Consider the following 21,578-nt stretch of genomic DNA (forward strand, 5'->3'; position numbering starts at 1 on the left):
ACTGAAACAAAAGTCCTTCTTCAAGCTAGCCTGATGGAAGACATTTTGGATTAGCTCGCTGCCACAAAGTTCATCAGCTTATTAAAAATGTTACTGGTGGGGCGCCTGGGTGGCTCAACGGGTTGAATGTCCAACTTTGGCTCAGGTCATGATCTCGCGGTTCCTGAGTTCAAGCTCCATGTCAGGCTCTGTGCTGACAGCTCAGAGCCTGGAGCCTGCTTCGGATCCTGTGTCTCCCTCTCTCTCTCTCTGCCCCTCCCCCCGCTCGCACTCTGTCTCTCACTCTCTCTCTCTCTCAAAAAGAAACATTAAGAAAAAAATTTAAAAAAGAAAAAAATACTACTGCTTCCCTTACCATTCGCCACATAGGCAGCATGAATGGATTACAGATGAAGCCAGAATTGTTGGAACAGTGTGATGGGCTTTAGGGATTCATTGTACTTATCTGTGATTTTCAGTGTGCTTTAAAATGTCCATAATAAGAAGGTAACACAAGGATAACAAATACTCTATAGAGAAAAATAACAAAATCTAAATGATTTCCAAAGTCCTTTTTGCACAAATTTGATTCCTTACACATACGTGTACCTACGTGCCAACCTTAAGTGCTTGGGAAACCACCTGCAGTTATGTGTGCATCTGGACAGCAAGGGAAAACAATGAAGCAGCATTACAAGTGACGGGACAATGGCACAAGGAACCATTCTCTGGAACTGCTTACCAGGGTTTACTCAATTAAGGCAACAGATACAATAATGTATAAATGCCTCGTGACTCCAAAACGTTGCTTTTAAAAGACTATGCATAAAACTTTCTTAATGCTTCTTCTAAAGTTTCTTCTCCAGTAGAAAAAAGAAAGAAAAAAAAATAGCTATTGATTCTTCCAAGAACTACCATACAGATGAACACACACTTTTTGCCGAGATCTGACAGCTGGAAATTTTCATTCTGAAGAAGGCTTCAGACAAAATATTTTTGTAAAGAAAAAATAATAAAAAGGTTGTACTACCCTCCGCTCTCCTTAAAGGTGACAGAAAATAAATTCTTTATCAATAGTCATTTGTCCAGTTACAGCAAAGCTGCCAACCCCAGTCCACAAGAGATAAGAAGTTGGCTCTCACTGGTACCTTTTACTCATCCCATTTGCCCTTTACCCTTTCACAGACCAAGGCAGAGCAAATGGGAGTTGAATAAGGAAGGGGGGGAAAAAACACACAAAAACAAAAACAAGACACCACAGTGAGAGTTATTGTAACTGAAAGCCTGTACCATATGTGGAGAAAAGACGAAAGTCCTATGTGAAATATAATAAGCAAAGTAAATATGAGAGTCTAACCAAAAAAAAAAGCCTTATTAAAATAAAATTCAATTAAAAATAATAAAATTTCAAAGACAAGAAATTCTACCATAACATATCGATTTTCTTTGCTTCTTAATGAAAATGGTCTGAAATTTTTTGAATATTTAAACTCCACTCTCTAATTATATACTCCACCAACCTAACCCAATTAAGTAATTATAAAGTGTTGCGTAGGAAACTATTGAAATACACAGAAAACCCTTTTAGCAGTACTAATTACATCTTGATTTTTTTTAAACCCTAAGCCCTGAGCCTTCCCTATTTCCTGAGAAAATGGTGGTCTTAATCTTAAAACTTATGTCCTATTCCATACATTTCAAGTAACTTAGAGGTAGCTCAGCACATTGTCAAAGGGAAAGAAATATTAGGGAACATTTTTCAAACTCCTCAGTTTAGAGATAAAAATCTTTAAGGCCCAGTGAGGTTAAATTATATGTTGAAGGTCCTGTGGTCAGTGAGGACTAGAATCCAATTCAAAGATTCTTTACATTGAGCACTCTCAAACAAAATAGTTAAGCAGTCCAAAATAAGAACAAATACATACTAGGCATCTACACATGGTAGGCATGTGCCTAGTATTCACAGTAAAAAGATATTCACATGATTATATAATACACTGTGCTACATGCAAATTTCAGAAGGAGCACAGATGGAACACTTGACTCTATTTTGGATTAAAATGTAGTCATATATTTTTATGAATAAGTGCATACTTTAAATCTTTAAAAGTAGTATTTTTTACCACAAAAAATTATGCTGTCTTGAGCGTTGCTTTTTATCAATTTATGGCTTTTCCACATCTATCTGAATCAGCACAGGAGGATCTACTTGACTGTCTAGTACTCCATTGTGGGCATGTATCCTAAGTCATTCATCCTGTCCCCATAATGGGCATGTGGATTGCTTCCTGTTCTCTACTATTACAAAAACACTTCAGTGAACATTCTTTCAGCTGTTAGCAGTAGTAACAATGACAATAATTGTACAGATGTACAAAAGAATAAAATGTTCAAGAGTGGTTATCTCCATAGAACAGAGTTATGGAGGATTTTGATTCTTCAACCTTATATATTTCTGCAATGTCTCAGCTCTTTTAAGTGAGCACATTACTAATTAGTGCTATCTGTTAATATGAGCACTATGTAAAACATGTAACATTCACTAGTAGCTACAACACCGTAAACCTTAACACCCACCGTAGACTACACAATTTACAATCACAAACCATTTGTTGAGAGAAACTAGCCTCAGAAATGCCTGGAGAATCCTCAAGAAATACTTCTCACATACCGAGAAACTGTACAATAATCACGCAGCTAAGAACCACACGAGAGATACAGCTGTCACAATCAAGTGTGGGAAGAGAGTAAGGGAGGGTTTGAACAAGCACCATCCAAAACTGAAAATGGCCACGTTCATATGTTCAACACATTCTGCAGCTCAAACACAAATATGAGTCTTATTACAATCACTCCTCTCCAAAAATATTTCATAATTATGACAAGAGTCCACCAAAATCTCTCTCAGATATCGCAGAACTCACCGTTTCTGATTTTCAGACTCTTTCTTGGCTTGCTCCAACGCCAGCTCCTCAGCCACTCTTCTTTTCAATTCTTCATCAGAAACTAGGATCAATAGAGTGGAAGGAGAGAAAATCAATGATTTCTTAAAAACAAAAGCAAGACAATACTCCAGAAAAACAAAGCGAAGACTAGATCTTAATGGGCAAAGTTCTGCCAGCTGGTCAGCATCTCCTTGGAACTACCTAAGCACTGTAGAAAAGACCAATTAGTGCACTTCAGGAGTAATTTAATCAAAAGTTCCCTGGTGACCTAGAAACTTCCACACCTGCCAAAACGTATAATAAACTCAAGTAGCTGCTTACTGCCCAGTGGGGACCGAACCACTAAGTACAAATTCTTTAGGATGATGTCCTATCATTAAAGTGTGACCATCACGTAGAAGAGGAGGAGAGGCTGGAAGGAAGGGACTTCAGAGAGGAAGAGGAAGAGGACATCAAAACATTCTCACTTTGATAATTAATCACTTTAAAGAACCACTTACGACAGGAAGAAAATCATTTGTATTTACAACCATTTTTCCATGATTTGTGAAAAAGGACATGTACAATTTATGAAAATTTTATTTTTCTTTTAACTTCTTTATTAAGTTTGTTGCATAAAAGATATACATTCTCATACTGACAAGTCTTGCCATGAACAAAAGCAACACAAATAAGGCAACAGCAAGATGTGCTTCACATATAAACAGTCATGTGGTAAGAATGAGAAATCTGGCCCTGTACAACAAAAAGATTAGGAAGCAAAATGTGAATAACCCCTGCATTCAGAATATACCCAAATGTGTGCACAAACACAGTGCACCCATAATACAGCTCACTTAAATTCCTGTTTATGATGCATAATTCCTTAATCATCCACTTGTGCAAGAAGAATGAACATGAAGAAACATGAAATCCAAATTGCATTTATTTTCACAATATCAATGCTATACTCAAAATAGTAACTTCATTGAATCTAAAGGTTAAATGTTTCAAAGTGAAAGGCAATCTTAAATTTTTTAACCCTATGAAAGGGTCTGCGACAACAGGTGGCTTATTTTTCTGCTTGCAAGGAGAGTAGGTCTCAGCCTGCACTAAGTGGCATGAGCAACAAAGGACAACAGACAAATACCACTGAGAGTAATGCCCAGACGTATCAAAATCTCAACTTGAACCACGTTCTTTCTACTTCTATAGCAAGTCTATTAAACAACCAGCGTAATAGAAGCTTCTGCCTCATGCGACAGAATCACTAACTATACATCTATCAGAAATTTCCAAACCCCATTTCCAAAACAATTTTAGTACACCTATTAAGTACTGTAGGTCACTTAGAAAACCAGAAATAAAACATACAACCAGTCTTTGCAATTAAAAGTTTTTCATAACATATAAACAATGTTCGGATACAAATTCTGAACTAAATGTTTTTTCTAAATATGATTTATGCAATCAAGGCTTTCTTAAACAAAGATAGGTCTTAGATGTATGATCTGTACAAACTTAACAGTAGTGTATATTCCAAATAGAGATTTTCCTCCTATTATGATATGACAATGTAACTCTTTTCTGAGTGAAGACATATGTTAAGGCTTAAGGTGTAAACAACTCTGGAAGGCAAACAACTGAGTAAAGAAATAACCAGTCATCTAAAAATGTGTATCATCTCATAATAGGCCCCTGAATTTTCAAATTTACATGTGAGAATACATTTACATCTTAAATTTCTAGGAAAGCATAGGCTTTATATAAAAAAGCAGCAACATTTTAAACCCACCAATTTATTGAAAAAGCTATTACTTTTATTAGAAACAAATAATGCTTCTCAAAATGGTGGCAACAGGTCAAAGTATAGACATGTTTCATACAGTGTATTTCTCCCTTTTATTATTTTCCAGAAGGAGGAGGAATACCTCCTTGGGGTGGGAAGCAGAAGTATTTGATGGATTGTGTGAACTGGTCTCCTTGTACACAAACCATGCATTTCCTCCCCAAAGTATCATATTCAGAAAGCCAAAGATCACAGACACATTCAGGGATCCGCTACTAGTCACAGAGCCAAAATAACATGTCACTTCTTGATGGTCACAAGGCTGAAGTTCCTTGACAATACTGTGACCAGTAGCTACTTTAATATCTGTAAGAGCTTTAGCCCAGGCCGAAGTGCTCACCAACCACAGAAAAGTGGCAACAAGAGTAACAATGAAGCCAATCATGGGAAGGTTTCGACTATCCCGACACAGGTTCATATAACCAACATAGAGCAGAAGGGCAGCTGAGCAGTACAGGAAGACAAAGACTGCAAATGTAACGTAGAATTGTGCAGAAGAAGAGCAATCTCCAGTAAGGACATAATTTTTCCAATTTACATCACACACGTTTGCATCTGGAATCGCCTCAAATAATGAATGCTTCATTCAACCTGAATGGATAGGCAAAAAAGCAGCTGTAATCGTTTTATTTTCATTAACTTTAGGACAAGTCACTTGAATTTCTGTTTTGCCCTTAAAATCTCCACAGGTGGCAAAAGCAAAGATAGAAGCAATCCACTCGAGGACCTTGATGAAGCTGAGTAGCTGCTTGAGCAGGTTGAGGTTGAGCTGGAAGGAGGACATCCTCTGAGGGAAGGGGGGAGAGAGCAAAAATGTTAAAGCCGTATTTTTGGAAACTATGTCATCCACGTCAAGCGCCAACAATTGGAGAGAGATGTAAAAAAAAAAAAAAATGCTGAGAATACAGCTGGAGCTTTCTAAATACCTGGTGACTTGATTTGGAACATCTGGTGTTTCCAGTTGGAAGATGTTGTACGATATGTTTTGTAAAGATTCTTACAGCTATGATAGCAAATCAAATAGACAAATCTGACATACTTCTTAAGAGCCTTCATAAGAAATATGTAGAGAGCATTTCCTCTTTACTAGAAATCCACTACCCAAAATCATGATCAAGAAAGCACCACAAAAATTGGGGGGAATCTAGGGATACCTACAGGAGCTAAGAAGTATTTCAAATGGTAGAGGCTATTAGGTGGGAAATGAGGTGGGACCGTCTCTCCTGTGCAACAACACTTTGATGATCTCCACGCTTATCAGCACCTTGCCTCAGAGTATATGCAAAAAAGTGAATTACAACAGGACATAGAAAGCCTTTTTAAAATTTAGCTGACACTGGACAATAACAAAGAAGATATGGGAAAGGTCATAAGGATGTGTTCTTTTTTTTTTTAATTTTTTAATGTTTATTTATTTTTTGAAAGGGAGATAAGAGTGTGAGCAGGGGAGAGTCAGAGAGAAAGGGAGACACAGAATCTGAGCGGTCAGCACAGAGCCCGATGTGGGGCTTGAACCTAGGAGCCATGAGATCATGACCTGAGCCGAAGTCAGACGCTTAACTGACTGAGCCACCCAGGCGCCCCTGTGTTCTCTAAGTTGTAGATTATCAGGAAACAACAAGAGCATCAGAGGACATCATCAAGAAGGTGAAAAGACAACTGACAGAATGAGAAAAAATACTGACAAATCATATAGCTGATAAGAGACTTGTATCCAGAATACACAAACAAAAAGACAACAAAATTAAAAATGGGCAAGGGATAGAAATAGGCATTTCTCTAAAACAGATCATACAAATGGCCAATAAGCATATGAAACGTGACTGAAGGGCATTCATCATCAGGGAAAGGCAAATCAAAACAATGATACACCAATTCAAACACAGTATAATCAAAAAGACAAACATTAACAAGTGTTGCTGAGAACATGAAGAAATTTACGGCAGTATTATTGACAATATCCCAAAAGTGAAAACAACCCAAATGCCTATCCACTGATGAATGTATAAATAAAATGTATATCCATCTCAATAAAGCCTTACAAAGAAAAAAGAATATAATACAAAAAAAGAAGAATGGACAACGAATTAGGGAAAGGGTAAACACTAGTTGAGTCTAATCCCAGCTTGGCCATCAACAATCTGGAGGACCTAGGGGAAGTTACCAGCCTCTCTGGATGGTTTCCCTCAAAAGGTTGTTCTCAAATGGATGTTCTCCAGGGTCCCTTTGAACTATATACTATGCTGCCCTTTGGCTTCTCTTCTCCTTCACCGTCCATAAGATGAGAAAGATACAAGTCTAGACTTTGAAAAGGTCACATAAAATCAAGAAAAGAACTAGAACAGAGAATTCTGTCTATATTCAGGCAAATCTTAAAATTCTTTTAGTATTAAAGGTTTTAAACAATACAAACACCAACAAGAGAAATTAGACAATAATAGGTCAACGAAGAGTCTAAACAGAATAGTCCCTGTTTTTCCATTAGCTAGACTTTGTATCAGTCAAATAACCTACCCGAGGTTCGACTTCCTCAACCAAAAACAGGACCCGCTGGGTTACACGGGTGTCAACTGTCTGTCTATGAAGTTCTAGGCTGTGCACTCCACAAGGCGATGATTTTCACATTGTCAGCTACTTCTCATAAACAAGCAAAACAACATCACACTACATTGTTTCAAGTTGTTCACAGCTGGTAGCTCTAATTAGTAGCAAAAATTGAAACAAGTATTTAATCCGATTAGTGCTGCCCAGACTATACCCTTAAGTTTCACATACCAGTTAGAATCCACACACAGGCTGATGTGTAGTCACACCGCTTCCCCTGGATTTTTTCAAATTACCACAGCAACGTTTCTCTCAGGCAAAATGCAATCAAATTCTCAACTACAATTCAACTGAATTTCATTCAACCAATTAAAACTAAGCTTCAGTGAGACCTCAGCATCCCAGGTCTGAGGATACAGCAATGGGATCTATTTCCTAAGTCTCCATATCTTCCACAGTGTGCTGTATGCCTCTTACATATAGGGGCTTCCTACCACGGGAAAAGCCAAAGTCTGCAGAGAGCTTCTTACAATCGTGTGATAAACCTAAACTGGAACAGTAAGGACTCCATTACCAAATGGCAACGAGCTGGGTGGCTGGGAAGGCAGCCATGAGAAGAGATTGCAGAGAAAGAAATGTAGCCTCAAGGCTTGTCCTCTTTCTCTATACTATCCTGCCTATCAGGTCAACCCCACCACCGGCCAGGGGTGAGGTGAGAAACAGATGGAGGTAACTGGTGATGTCATCCAGGCAGGCCACAAGGGAAAGAGGTGGGAGTGAGAAATTACCAGCAATGCAAAGGGCCAGGATCTCCTAGAGGTCACTGAAGAAGACATGCCCAAGGGACCAACTAGCTGACATCACTTATGGTCAGTAAAGACACCAACGCACAGCTGTCTTTCTAATGCCCCAGCCAGTTCTTAAAAAAAAAAAAACAACAAAATGCAATGTTGGGTCTCACATCCAAGGTCACAGCTGAAAAAGTAATTACCTTAGCTACAAGTGAGAATTTAAAATAACAAAAGATAAAACATGACCTAGCATAAAGAGTTTAAAATCTAAAATAGCAAATCTAAGCCAGGCAGGAAAATAAACCAGTGTAGTAATGGGTTTTGAGCAAATCTAAGTTTCATGTTATTTGTTTTTAAATCAATAGAATACAGAAAGCAACAATATATTTCTTCTGATGGGTCTGGTCCAAAGCACAGAAGGGAAAAAGATATACCATTTGGAGACCACTATTTAAAATGGCCTTTCTGAAAACACTCTTTTCAGCTCTCAGGATCTGAACATTTTCTCAAATAAAACTGTTATTAAATTAAAAGGTCAGAGTTTCGGGATGGACTACTTTAAGAGAAGCACAAGAAAGGCCAACCTTGCCTATTAGCACAGTGAGTTTCCAAGCAGATCTTCAGGGACGGGAAAAGTTTGTGAAATGAGAAAAAGTGAAAAAGAGAAATGCTCGAGCCATATAAATCAGATTTGCCATGGAAATCTGCAAACCTATTTCAAGCTCAGTAAGTAGGGTTCCACAGCTTTTACATACACACGACACTTTCCTTTTAAAATGTGTTAAGACAAAAGGGTATTTTCTTCACATACTTGAATGCTTTGCTTTTAAAAATGTTCTCGGTGCGCCTGGGTGGCGCAGTCGGCTAAGCGTCCGACTTCAGCCAGGTCACGATCTCGCGGTCCGTGGGTTCGAGCGCCGCGTCAGGCTCTGGGCTGATGGTTCAGAGCCTGGAGCCTGTTTCCGATTCTGTGTCTCCCTCTCTCTCTGCCCCTCCCGCGTTCATGCTCTGTCTCTCTCTGTCCCAAAAATAAATAAACGTTGAAAAAAAAAAAAAATCTTCTCAAAAAAACATGTTAATGTCTTCCTCAGTGGCAAATTGTGTCTTAATGAACACAAATACTGGCATTTTCTCAATTAGTTATAGATGATACAACACTGACCAAAGAACATGTGAGAAAAAGTCAAGTATTGCAATGGCTTGGATATAGCAAATCTGGCCCTAAATCCTTTATTTAAAACTATTATTGAAAATAATAGGGGCGCCTGGGTGGCTCAGTTAGTTGAGCATCTGACTTCAGCTCAGGTCATGATCTCACAGTTTGTGGGTTCGAGCCCCACATCAGGCTCTGTGCTGACAGCTCAGAGCTCGGAACCTGGAGCCTGCTTTGGATTCTGTGTCTCCCTCTCTCTCTCTCTCTCTCTGTCCCTCCCCCACTCATGCTCTGTCTCTCTCTCTCAAAAATAAATAAAAATGTTAAAAAAAATTTTTTAAGACTTTAAATTAAAAAAAAGAAAAAGAAAATAATAAATACTTGTATGGTTGAAAGCTGCTCACAATTCCTAACAAATCTGTACTTGTTTTGAGTAAACAACATTCTAAACACATGTTTTCATTAGTCCACTAATTCTTTACTGACTGCCTAGCAATCTTTTACTCCTCTTGGCCACATTCTAAATTTCTAAGAATTTAAATTCTTTTTGTCTTAAATCTTATTTATTTATTTTGAGGGGTTGCAGGGAGGGGCAGAGAGAGAGAAGACAGAGAATCCCAAGCAGGCTCCACACTCAGCGCAGAGCCCAATGTGGGGCTTGATTCTCACAAACTGTGAGATCATGACCTGAGTCAAAATCAAGAGTCAGACGCTTAACCAGAGGAGCCACCCAGGCACCCCTGAGAATTTAAAGTCTAAAGAAATTCTGAGAATCTAAGTTTCTCATTTGGGTTCAGGATCAAATAAGAAACTCCAAGATTCCTACCTTGTTCTAGATCCTAGTGTCCTTAGGAATAGAATACCATGGTCTTAATACTCAGAGGAAGTGTAGCATAAATTCATTATGCCTCACTTGCTTCTATGTGATATGACTTGTGTCTAAATCCTGTTTTCAGGGGCGCCTGGGTGGCACAGTCGGTTAAGCGTCCGACTTCAGCCAGGTCACGATCTCGAGGTCTGTGAGTTCAAGCCCCGCGTCGGGCTCTGGGCTGATGGCTCAGAGCCTGGAGCCTGTTTCCGATTCTGTGTCTCCCTCTCTCTGTGCCCCTCCCCCGTTCATGCTCTGTCTCTCTCTGTCCCAAAAAAAATAAATAAACGTTGAAAAAAAAAATTTTTAAATCCTGTTTTCAGAAACTGGTTAAACTAGGAGACCGGGAAGGAAGGGGTGAAGAGAGAGACTCACTATACTCAAGACAGTTCCTTGAGTGGAAAACAGAAATGACTCCAAAAGATGGAAGAATTTTATGAATGCCTCACACATCTATGAAAACACAAAAACTTGAAACTACTACTATGATTCAAGATTTACATGGATTCCCTGAACCTCAAGGGACGTATCAATGTCCCCCGTAACATTTTCCGCCTATGACTTTCCTTTTCCCTTCATCTTCTTTGCAACATCCTTACACTATAATTCCCTCCCCAGTTACCATATTTCTTAAACAATCTCTAGAAGTTACTTAATGAAAATGATGGCTTGCCTCCTGGCAAAATGTCAGGTCCTTCGGGACTCTTTCTTTCCTCTATTTCTCTTTCCAGTTTTACCATCTGCACACACACGTCATGTCCGATTTTACAAAGCCTATTATTTTCATATGCTGGTTTAAAAACACTGAAAAGAAACTATGAAGATCTACTGACAGAAGGAAATAAATGTATATATTCGCATAACACAAGCAGATTTTACAGAAACAATGAAACTCTGCCAGGATTGAGATAGTTGAGCCACGGTTTACACCAGAAGACATAACCAAATTAAATTTTCAGCTCTGGAGAAATATCCACTAATCTTATAATTTCAACAAATTCATTAATAAACAAAAAAAGAGCACCGATTGTTTTAAATATAATAATGAAAGCATCCATGTGATGAATGAAATACAGCACACAGTACATTAGAACTAAATGGCTCACAGCATGGGTTGCAGAATATATCCTGTCCCACTCCTTATAAAAAGTACAGGGTTTGATTGGGAGAAGAGTCAAAAGATGACAAGGATAAATCTCTGAGGTTAGAAAGAAACATGTAACAGTTTGCCATTATCCTTCTGTAGCACCATTTACTTGGCAGACAAACCGGATTTAAACACACGCGCGCGCGCACACACGTATACTAAGTATGATGTTCAGCTGACAGTTATGTTAACTATCACCCAAGGATAATGTACTTTAAGACTGCCTTCAAAAACATGCTGTCGAAGTACCTGGCGGAGTAACTGAGGCTACCTATATGTTAAAGTTAATGACAATGTTAGAATGAAAAATCTCTAATTCACATTTACAACCACAAATACTGAATGAGAAAGCACAGTGCTACAAAGAGTTTGGCAGCCTAAACGTCAGGAGCACCAAGTTAATGGCTTCTTTCGTAGTATTACTGCTCCATCAGGATTTATATATACCTTTGTGAATTTCTAATTTGAATGGATAATATGTAAATAATGTCCACTTTATTGTTCACTTCACAATCAGCACTCAGGGAAACCAGCTCCGTGTTCCTTTCTATGGGAAAACACACATCAATACCAGGCCACAGAAGCTGTATAGCAACAGACAAGCTCATCAGTCATAGTCTACAGTTTCCACATTTTTAAGTAGATAATTCATAAAACCAGTATTGAGAATCAGATAGATCTAGTATTTCATGTCTTAATATCCTGAATGATAGTTGCAAGACCTCACAAAGCCTCAAGGAAAATAAGATCTATAATTTAAATTAAAAAATAATAATTACCTCTGGGTATTGCTTTTTGATGCATAGCTTAATTTTTTTCTGTTTCAGAAATGGATGTGTTTTATCATGGGGATAAAACTATAAATGAAACAGCGTTAAATCTCCAGCCCCAAATAAAGTACCCAAACTTCCCAAACCTGCTTCCATTTCACTTTGGTAGTCCTGAGCATGGACATACTCAAACATTTCTCCAGGGAGTCCTGTGAAATGCAAAGAGGGCCAAACTGGAAATGAAGGGGGTTCCCGTTTAGTCCAGGCTTTGCCACAATTAGTTTTTGTAGATTTTGCTCAAAATCAGTTCATGAGATCGAACCCCACATCGGGCTCTGTGCTGACAGTACAGAGCCTGCTTGGGATTCTCTCTCTCTCCCTCTCTCTCTGCCCCTCCTCTGCTCATGATCTCTCTCTCCTTCTCAAAAGTAAACAAACATTAAAAAAAAGAAGAAGAAACAGACACACTGTAAAATCACATACAATGTAAGTAAAAAGTGTACCTGCTACTCAAAAAGAGAAATTCAAGACAAGCTCCCCACCCTTCCCCCTCACTTCCCCACAGCACTGCCACCATCACCAGGTTTCTGCTCCTGGACGCTCCTTTACAGAAATCTGGAGTCACCACTACTGACACTCTATTACTTATAAAGGAGAGGAAGCTTCCTGTGCTGGCTGGGGATTTCAGTTTCAATATTTAACCTTAGTATTCCATTCTATGGCTAACCATATGAACTTATTTTTGTTTAATTATTTTCTTCCAAATCAAGCAACCTGTAGGAATAACACAAACTAGGGGAATCAATCAATTCATTAAGTAGTAAATTCTCATTGACTAGGCACGCCTGGGTGGCTCAGTCGGTTGGGGGTCTGACTTCAGCTCAGGTCATGATCTCACGGTCCATGGGTTTGAGCCCCACATCGGGCTCTGTGCTGACAGCTCAGAGCCTGGAGCCTGTTTCAGATTCCGTCTCCCTCTCTCTCTGCCCCTCCCCTGCTTGTGCTCTGTCTCTCTCTGTCTCTCTGTCTCTCTCTCAAAAGTAAATAAACATGGGGGCTCCTGGGTGGCGCAGTTGGTTAAGCGTCCGACTTCAGCCAGGTCGCGATCTCGCGGTCCGTGAGTTCGAGCCCCGCGTCAGGCTCTGGGCTGATGGCTCAGAGCCTGGAGCCTGTTTCCGATTCTGTGTCTCCCTCTCTCTCTGCCCCTCCCCCGTTCATGCTCTGTCTCTCTCTGTCCCAAAAATAAATAAACGTCGGAAAAAAAAAAAATTAAAAAAAAAAAAAAAGTAAATAAACATGAAAAAAAATCTTTAAAAAAAAAAATTCTCATTGACTTAATCCTATGCTAGGCCTTAGAAGAGATGAAGGCATACGATCCCTACTATTATACATTATAGTCTAAGTTAGTAAAATTGTGCTACTGAGGTTTAATATTAAGGAACCATACCAAGGTTGGCTGTAGTCATGGAGTGCTTCGTGGAGTCCCACGTTCATGAACCAGGTGGGACAGGAGCAAGTACCTACACTAGAGATGGAAAGGAAACGCGATAAAGCTTATTTGTAAGAAGAAAAAATAGAAGGTAAATTATGTTTAATTGTGAGGAGGCTTGGAAACCAAGCAGAAGTTTGGATAAGAAATGTTACGAAATGTTAAGAAACAGGGCACCATGAACAGTTGTTAAAATAGGGGAATAACACAACAAAACAGAGTGTGACAGGGAGTTTATTCTGGCAAAGGTTTGCAGATAAACAGGATGGGAAAATCATAAGGCCATAAGTAGTTCTCAGAGTATAGCTTCATCCCCTCATCCCCAATTCTTTCCCCTCCCAAGCAGCAGCAGCACCAGACAGAGATGCAAATATTTCAGCCCCACCCCAGACCTATAAATCACAAAACCCTGGGGGTGGGGCCCAGCAATCCGTGTGTTAACAAGCCCTCCACGTGATCCTGATGGTCCCTCAAATTTGGGGGTGGGGGGGGTGGGAGGGGGGCAGGAGGTGATGAAGACCTGAACTCAGGATACTGACAGAAACGATGTGCTGGAAGATACAAGAACTTTTGCGGAAAAAACTGATCCTCTGTAACTGAGAGAAGAAAGAAAGAAGTCAAAGGTGCAACCAGATGCCAGGAAACTAATACCCATGATGGTCAATTAAGGAGAAGCTGTTTGGGCAAGAAAGATAATGAGTTCCATTTCAGACAAATTCATTTGAAAGTAATGGTAGAATCACCACATGGAATTCAGATTTGATTTGCAACTTGGCTAGAAATGCTGATTTGGGAATGACAATTACAGATCTGAGCTCAGTGAATTCTAGAAAAAACTGTGTAGAGAGAAAAAAGTAGAAGACTAAGGAACAGGCCTTAAAAATACATCAGAGGAAGGAGGGGAATAAAAGAGGAATACCGTTAGAGACAAAGAAGAAATGGAATGGAAAGGAAGAAATGAACCAAGATACCATGTGCACAAATGAGGAAGAGACTTCATGTCATGCACCAATTTCAATCAACTGGCAGCAGCCGCTTGGAGTGCTGTGTGTAGAAAGACTCCACGGCCAGTCCAGGTTCAGTGAATTATAGTCTACCGTGAGCACTGGAGGAAGATCTGGAAGCATGGCTAACAATTACCTATCATTCCGTGGAGTGCACGGAATTCAGATTGTGTCGGCATCGGGAATCAGTGGGAAGAGAGCAATGGTGGGCAGCAGGTGCAGGCCTCTCTTCAAAAGTTTAGGAATAAAACAAGAACGAGATAGAAATTTTATAAATAAAAGACGATTTTCACAAAAAGTGGCAATCTGTGCATGTTTGAAGGGCAGCCATAAGGAATAATCTGTAAATTGTTAAAAGACTGATGAATGCTGCTTGTTGTTTCTCAGAAGTAATTTGGAGAATACAATGTACACATTACTCATAAGGATCTGATTGTTTAATGTATCATAATGAAGACCAACTAAAATTTATATATGATCTTCCAGTCCACTTTTCTCATTACCACCCTGTTGCAACGTTCACAGCACAATTTTTAAAGTATATTTATAACAGTGAAACAGAGTGGACAAGCCCACTTCATGTGCTAAAAAGCTTTAACCAAGACTAATGTCCTTCCCTAAATAATTTGCTTTGGTAAATACAAAGTCAAATACCACTCTGACACTTAGAGTCATAAATCAATCTTCCCTCTTCCTACTGTTATAAACAAGTGTGTGCTTTTTGGCAATAAAGACTGTATTTTATCCAAAAATTCATTAATCACTAATAAAAGAAGTGATTAAATAATACACAAATAAATTAATTACTAAATAGGATGTTTAGTTCTTTAAACTGTGACCAACATTACTTTCTAATTTATCTTTGCATGAAATCAAACCCCAAGAAAAGCAGAAGTCTCAAAAGTCTGAAAATAAATTCTACCTTCTAATTCACCTAACTTTCTATAGCTCTGGGAAATGTCAACTGACCCCAATCTGAAGACTTTTCTTCTTTTGAATGAAAATAAAAATTGTGACCCAATTATGGCCCTTTTGAGAAGGAAGAAAACTACAGAGTCCTATTTCTAGACACTGGCCCACTATTAGACAGTAGAAACAGAAGAGGATCACAGATAGACCTTTGGGCTTCAGTGACTTCATTTATAGCCCATTAAGTGTGAGATGCCAAAAAGGACGTATTTAACACTAGCTAACCACTACAGAACAATGGCCTCTTCTGGGAAGTTTTTGAAAAAGCAAGTCAGGTTTAACACCCATGCTTAATTCATATTTTATTTATGGTACTTCAAATATATTAAAACTGTGAGACAGCATAATACACACTGGTATTATATTTTTCATTAAGCTATAGTGCAATATCCTGAGCTTTTTTTTATTTAATTCACATTGTGATAATTAGATCGGCCTCTTTTTTTGAAGTAAAATTGTATCAATACCCCTGTTTATTTTTTTCCTTCATCTAAAGTAACAAATTTCCACTTATCATTCAGAAAAAAAGAATTTCAATGTAGTCATAATCTCTAGTAAAGCAAAAATAATACTCTGAGGCATTGCGGAAGCTGCACATCGGCAGATCAAGGTTGATTGCACCACCTTTAAAACACAAGACCGTGCACAGGGAATTCAAGACCAAAGCCCTTGTCCTGTCTTTAATTTAAATCCAAGAATGCACTTAACCTTTTTTCGAGAAGTAAAATAAATTACCCACAGTAAAGTTAGGCCGAACAGAATAGTAAAAACATTTATTATGATTATATTCCTAATGATCCACAAACTTCCTCAATACCAGTGCTATACGGAGAAAGGCAGTAGAACCCTTTCTTCTCATTCAGTAGCGTGTCATTTTTGTTAGCTTAACACCAGGTTTCAGGATGTAAACCCTTTGGAATACCTGGGGCTATCCAAGATAGTAATGAAAACAGGTGCTTCCTTCAAACCAGTGTTTTTCTCCCTATCAGAAACAATGCTACTTTCTTTTAGCAAACATTTTGTAATGGTCCCTTTACTATCCTGAAAATAAATGATAATCTGACACACAAAAAAAAGTTGTAATCAATATAATACCCTACGTGTTATATTTATAAAAGAATAAAAAGACACTACTTTATAATAAAATAATGACCTTTCGCTAAGTCAATGCTCAAACCTAACCACACTAAAAGATGCATCTGGGTGGCTCAGTCGGTTAAGCATCCGATTCTTGATTTCAACCAGGTCACGATCTCACAGTTCACGAGATCAAGCTGTCAGCACAGAGCCCGCTTGGGATTTTCTCTCTCTCCTGCTCTTGCTCCTCCCCTGCTCTCACTCTCTCTCTCTCAAAATAAATAAATAAAAGACTTAACAAAATAGTCTGAATCTTGAGCTTATATATTAAATCACCACAAATGCAATAGATATAACTATTGTTACACAGCAGCTGCATTCTTAGAAAATTCAGTATATCTTAAAGCCATGCAAAACAGACTTTCTGCTTGTATGTTAAACAAGTTCTGGGCTGAGTAGGCAGGTTTTCAACTGCATAAATTTCTGATGAGTCATCCAGAAAATTGAGGGCACAGGACAATTCTTCAAGGTACAGAACTATCCCAGGCCTTGCAAGACATCTAGATCCTTGCCCACACCACTGAACACCAGGATTCCCTTACAAATGTCTAAAATGCCCACCTGGAAACAGTACTGCCTCATCCCTGGCCACCACTGCTTTAGACTAAATTAAACATTCACTCTGAAACAAGAAAAACACGGGAAACCTAGCTACTTTATGGTCCATATGACCAATGATAGTCGCAAATAATGCACTGATAGTAATATGGATTTTTCTTTTTTTGTTTTTTTTTGTTTGGTTTTTTAGTTTATTTATTTATTTATTTATTGAGAGAGAGAGAGAGAGAGAGAGAGCGAGCGAGCGAGCGAGCAGGGGAGGAGCACAGAGAGACTGAGAGTCACAAGCACTGTCAGCATGGAGCCAGATGTGAGGCTCGAACCCACAAACCATGAGATCATTACCTGAGCTGAAATCAAGAGTCAGACACTTCCTGACTGAGCTATGCAGGTGTGCTACAATATGGATTTTTCAAACACAGATACAAATCTGGTGAGAACTGCAAAATGCCTTCCACCAATGTGATCTCTGCTCCCAGGTGCCCAGAGCAGGAAGCTATTACTAGCTATTACTAGCTTCCTCTCTCCCCATACTCACCAAAATCACATTTGCCAGGTCCCAGTCATACAGATCATCTTCATTTTCCTTAAGGTTTCCAAAACCACTTTCTGCTAATCATCAACTTGTCTATTTTTTTCTCCTCTGATGCCTCAAGATGAGTTCTACAAGGTTGAGGATTCCATCAGGAATTTAGTAAAAATGGAAAGGTGGGTTCAAATTACAGCCTGAAGACTCCAGCTCACTGTCATGATACCTCAAGAATACATGGAGATACAGGGTGATATCCATCTACCCACAAACTATTCTAATGTTTTCATTAAGAACCCACAGACGTTTTCAGGTTAATTAATGCCTTTAAGAAAACAATTTCCCAAACATAACACACTTCCCATCAAAACTATCTACATCTGATGGTTCTTGGCCAATTAAAACTATGTGTTTCATAAGTGACAATATCAGAATTAACACTGAACAAACAGTTCAACGGGCCATATCATTTTTATATTCCAGGAAAATGAGAAGGTATTTCAAGTTACTCAGTCTAAATTAACTTACAACAATTCACAGAGAGTCTTTCTTGAAATTAAGGAAATGAAAGGTTTAGTAAGGAATAATTTCTCTATAAACACCAAAATAAATTAGCTTTCACTATAGCATATAATAGAAAAACTAGCACAAATTATAGGAAGGCAGCAAGAATGAGTATAATCTAAACACACACGATACTTTTAAAAAATGTATTTATGTCATTTTTAAGTACCTTCAGCAACTGGATCCAGTCTTTTAAAAAAATGTTATCAGGTAAAGGTCCCTAGAAATATTCTAATAAGACCAATAATTAGAATATCAACTTATTCTCTGTAAATAGCAATTTCTAATGTACATGACAGTTTCATAACATAATTTGCTGAGTAATTGGAGATGTCCTCGCAGGGAATTTTCTTACCAAATTCTCCCTCTCTTTCACCCCACCCACCACCCTGTTAGTGAAGTAAATATAAATCTTCTCTAATTTCATGACAAATTGTAAATTAAATGAATCCAAATTAATTTTACTGTGTTTTAACATTTTAAGTGGCTTTAACATATTTTATCTGTAATAGAGTTCCTAGAGGATTTCACAGTAAAAAATAAGACATTATACACACATAATATAAAAATATCTTTAAGAGGGGCACCTGGGTGGCGCAGTCGGTTAAGCGTCCGACTTCAGCCAGGTCACGATCTCGCGGTCCGTGAGTTTGAGCCCCGCGTCAGGCTCTGGGCTGATGGCTCAGAGCCTGGAGCCTGTTTCCGATTCTGTGTCTCCCTCTCTCTCTGCCCCTCCCCCGTTCATGCTCTGTCTCTCTCTGTCCCAAAAATAAATAAACGTTGAAAAAAAAAATAAAATTAAAAAAAATATCTTTAAGAGAATTGTATGAAACATTCAGACTTAAATCTATATGCACCTGAAACATGGCAAGATAACAGGAATAGTATAACGTGCCACACACAAAAAGACTTTCATTGTACAGTCACCATTGTGTGTGTGTGTGTGTGTGTGTATCACATACAACTGTGAAATAGAGAAGCATATCATACTGAATTTCTCTGAAATGGACAGTAAAACAGAGCTCAATGAGAAGCAAGGCAACGCTATTTTAATTAAAGAATCATGTGGGGCGCCTGGGTGGCGCAGTCGGTTGAGCGTCTGACTTCAGCCAGGTCACGATCTCGCGGTCCGTGAGTTCGAGCCCCGCGTCAGGCTCTGGGCTGATGGCTGGGAGCCTGGAGCCTGTTTCCGATTCTGTGTCTCCCTCTCTCTCTGCCCCTCCCCCGTTCATGCTCTGTCTCTCTCTATCCCAAAAATAAATAAAAAACGTTGAAAAAAAAAATTTAATTAAAGAATCATGTTTAAAGACACCTGTGTTCTCTTTCTGGCTTTACCCTCCGTGACTTAAATTCTTATCAATAAATTACCAAGGAGGTTTTTCTTGAAGATGAAGTAAATTATGGAGGTATTTTAAGGCCAATGATGAACATCATTACAAAAACAGAATGAAGCTCTACTCAACTGAAGAACCACCAGCATTTGACTTTTAAAATCTTGACTATTGTATAACATTTCTTTGAGCCAATACTGTATTTCACAAGAGACTATTTTAAGCCATATATTCTTCAGAATGTCAACATGCTATGATTTACAATTTTTTTCAATGGACGGAAAAGATATAATAAGAAAAATTTTTTTAATTTAACAAACCTGGAACTGAGGGTTGCTGGAGGGAAGGTGGGTGGGGGGTAGGCCAGATGGGTGATAAGGAAGGAGTAAGGAATTCACTTGTTGTGATGAGCACTGGGAGTTCTATGTAGGTGGTGAATCACTGAATTCTACTCCTGAAACTAATATCACACTGTATGTTAACTAACTGGAGTTTTAACAGGAGCCTGAAACAGAAAGAAAAAAGAAAAATAGGAAAAAGAAAAAAAAATTGTGATGTGCCTCTCATGAGAATTTAGGATTTTGCCTGATGTCGGGGTCCAACTACATAAGTATTTTAGCTTCTGATCTCCAAGGTTCACATATTTATTATCAGTGAATTTAATCTGACAGTAACAAGAATTAATTTTAATCTCTTTCCTTTTCTTTGAATACTGCTAAAGTCATAGATGATGAATGATGAGGAGACTGAAGGGTAAAGTAAAACTGATGCTGACCCAGTATTGTCTAAATATTCATTTTCATGGCCCATTTAAATGACTATTAGAAACATGAAGGCTGATAGCAAAGCGAAAGATTTAGACAACAAAGGAGAAAGCATACATTGTATATATAAAGCAATGACAAATAGGAAGCAAACTCAATATCCAGAAACAGGAAAATCGTCAAAATAGTAAAACAGGAGAGCCAGATTATGAAATATGGTGCTATTATTAAGAAATGGGCTTTAAAGAATATTAATCCATGAAAGGATTCTCACAAGAAAGCTAAGAACCTAAACTTACCATATTTTTTGGTCATACTGTTTGATCATTTTGTTTTGTAAGTTAAACATCTAGAACTGAAAAGAGCATAGGAAACCATCACAAAGAAATACATACATATATCTATACATAGGGTCTAGAATGATATATATATAGAGAGAGAGAGAGAGAGAGAGAAAGTGATATTAATGATATCTTTAAATTTGGTGGGGAATGGATTTTTCTTTTTCTTAATACTTAATGGTACTTTTTACGAAAAACATACTTTTACATCCCTAATCATTTAAAAGGTTATTTTTTAAAAATGCTTGAATTCCAGTTTTTAAAAAACACCTTTAACAAGTCAATCATGAACATCAAATACACAAAATATATCAGATTAGCTGACAAGACATTCAAACCTCACTTACACCACCAAAAAAAAAAAAAAAAAAAAAAAAAAAAAAAAAAAAAAAAAAAAAAAACCCCACTGACACCAAAAAGGACCCAGATGGGACTAAAGAGTCTAAAAGTGAGTACCACCACAAGATTCAAGAAAACAAAACTTGTTTGTTTTTTTCCTTTTACCCCACAAACCATCCTGCCTACACATCATTATAATAGACTATGTATTCTTAAAAGGCAAATTACTCAAAGAAAGTATAATCAGAGACCATTATTGTAATAATGTTTGCGGGAGCAGAATTTATACCATGGTTTCTTATGTGCTACCTAGAAGCATGCCACATGATGGCTATTTGATAAAGAATTCTTTTGTAGTGAAAATGATGAGATTCAAAGTGTCAGAAAAATAATACTTGATGGCCATATTAAATACAGGTAGAAAATGGGGTAGGGGGAGCCTTAGAGTCAAAATATTCTCTTTGCACTTCATTGTTTCAAGAAGCGTTTAATTTTTTGTCTTCCATTTAGATTTTTCAATTGATAATA

The 21,578-nt window shown here is 38.1% G+C and overlaps 1 protein-coding gene and 1 pseudogene across 5 annotated transcripts in view; both read right to left on the reverse strand.

The window, feature by feature from the left end:
* CHCHD3 (coiled-coil-helix-coiled-coil-helix domain containing 3) overlaps window positions 1-21,578 on the reverse strand; it is a 281,233-nt gene that overhangs the window by 217,182 nt on the left and 42,473 nt on the right. For all 5 annotated transcript variants that reach the window (XM_023250578.2, XM_023250579.2, XM_019825818.3 and 2 more), the window contains exon 3: window positions 2,904-2,985. In XM_023250578.2, coding sequence (XP_023106346.1) covers window positions 2,904-2,985 — 82 coding nt within the window. The remainder of the gene's footprint in view (window positions 1-2,903; window positions 2,986-21,578) is intronic.
* On the reverse strand, window positions 2,992-8,994 carry LOC123384036 (annotated as a pseudogene).

Source organism: Felis catus, chromosome A2, assembly GCF_018350175.1.
Source record: "Felis catus isolate Fca126 chromosome A2, F.catus_Fca126_mat1.0, whole genome shotgun sequence".
Taxonomy (NCBI): domain Eukaryota; kingdom Metazoa; phylum Chordata; class Mammalia; order Carnivora; family Felidae; genus Felis; species Felis catus.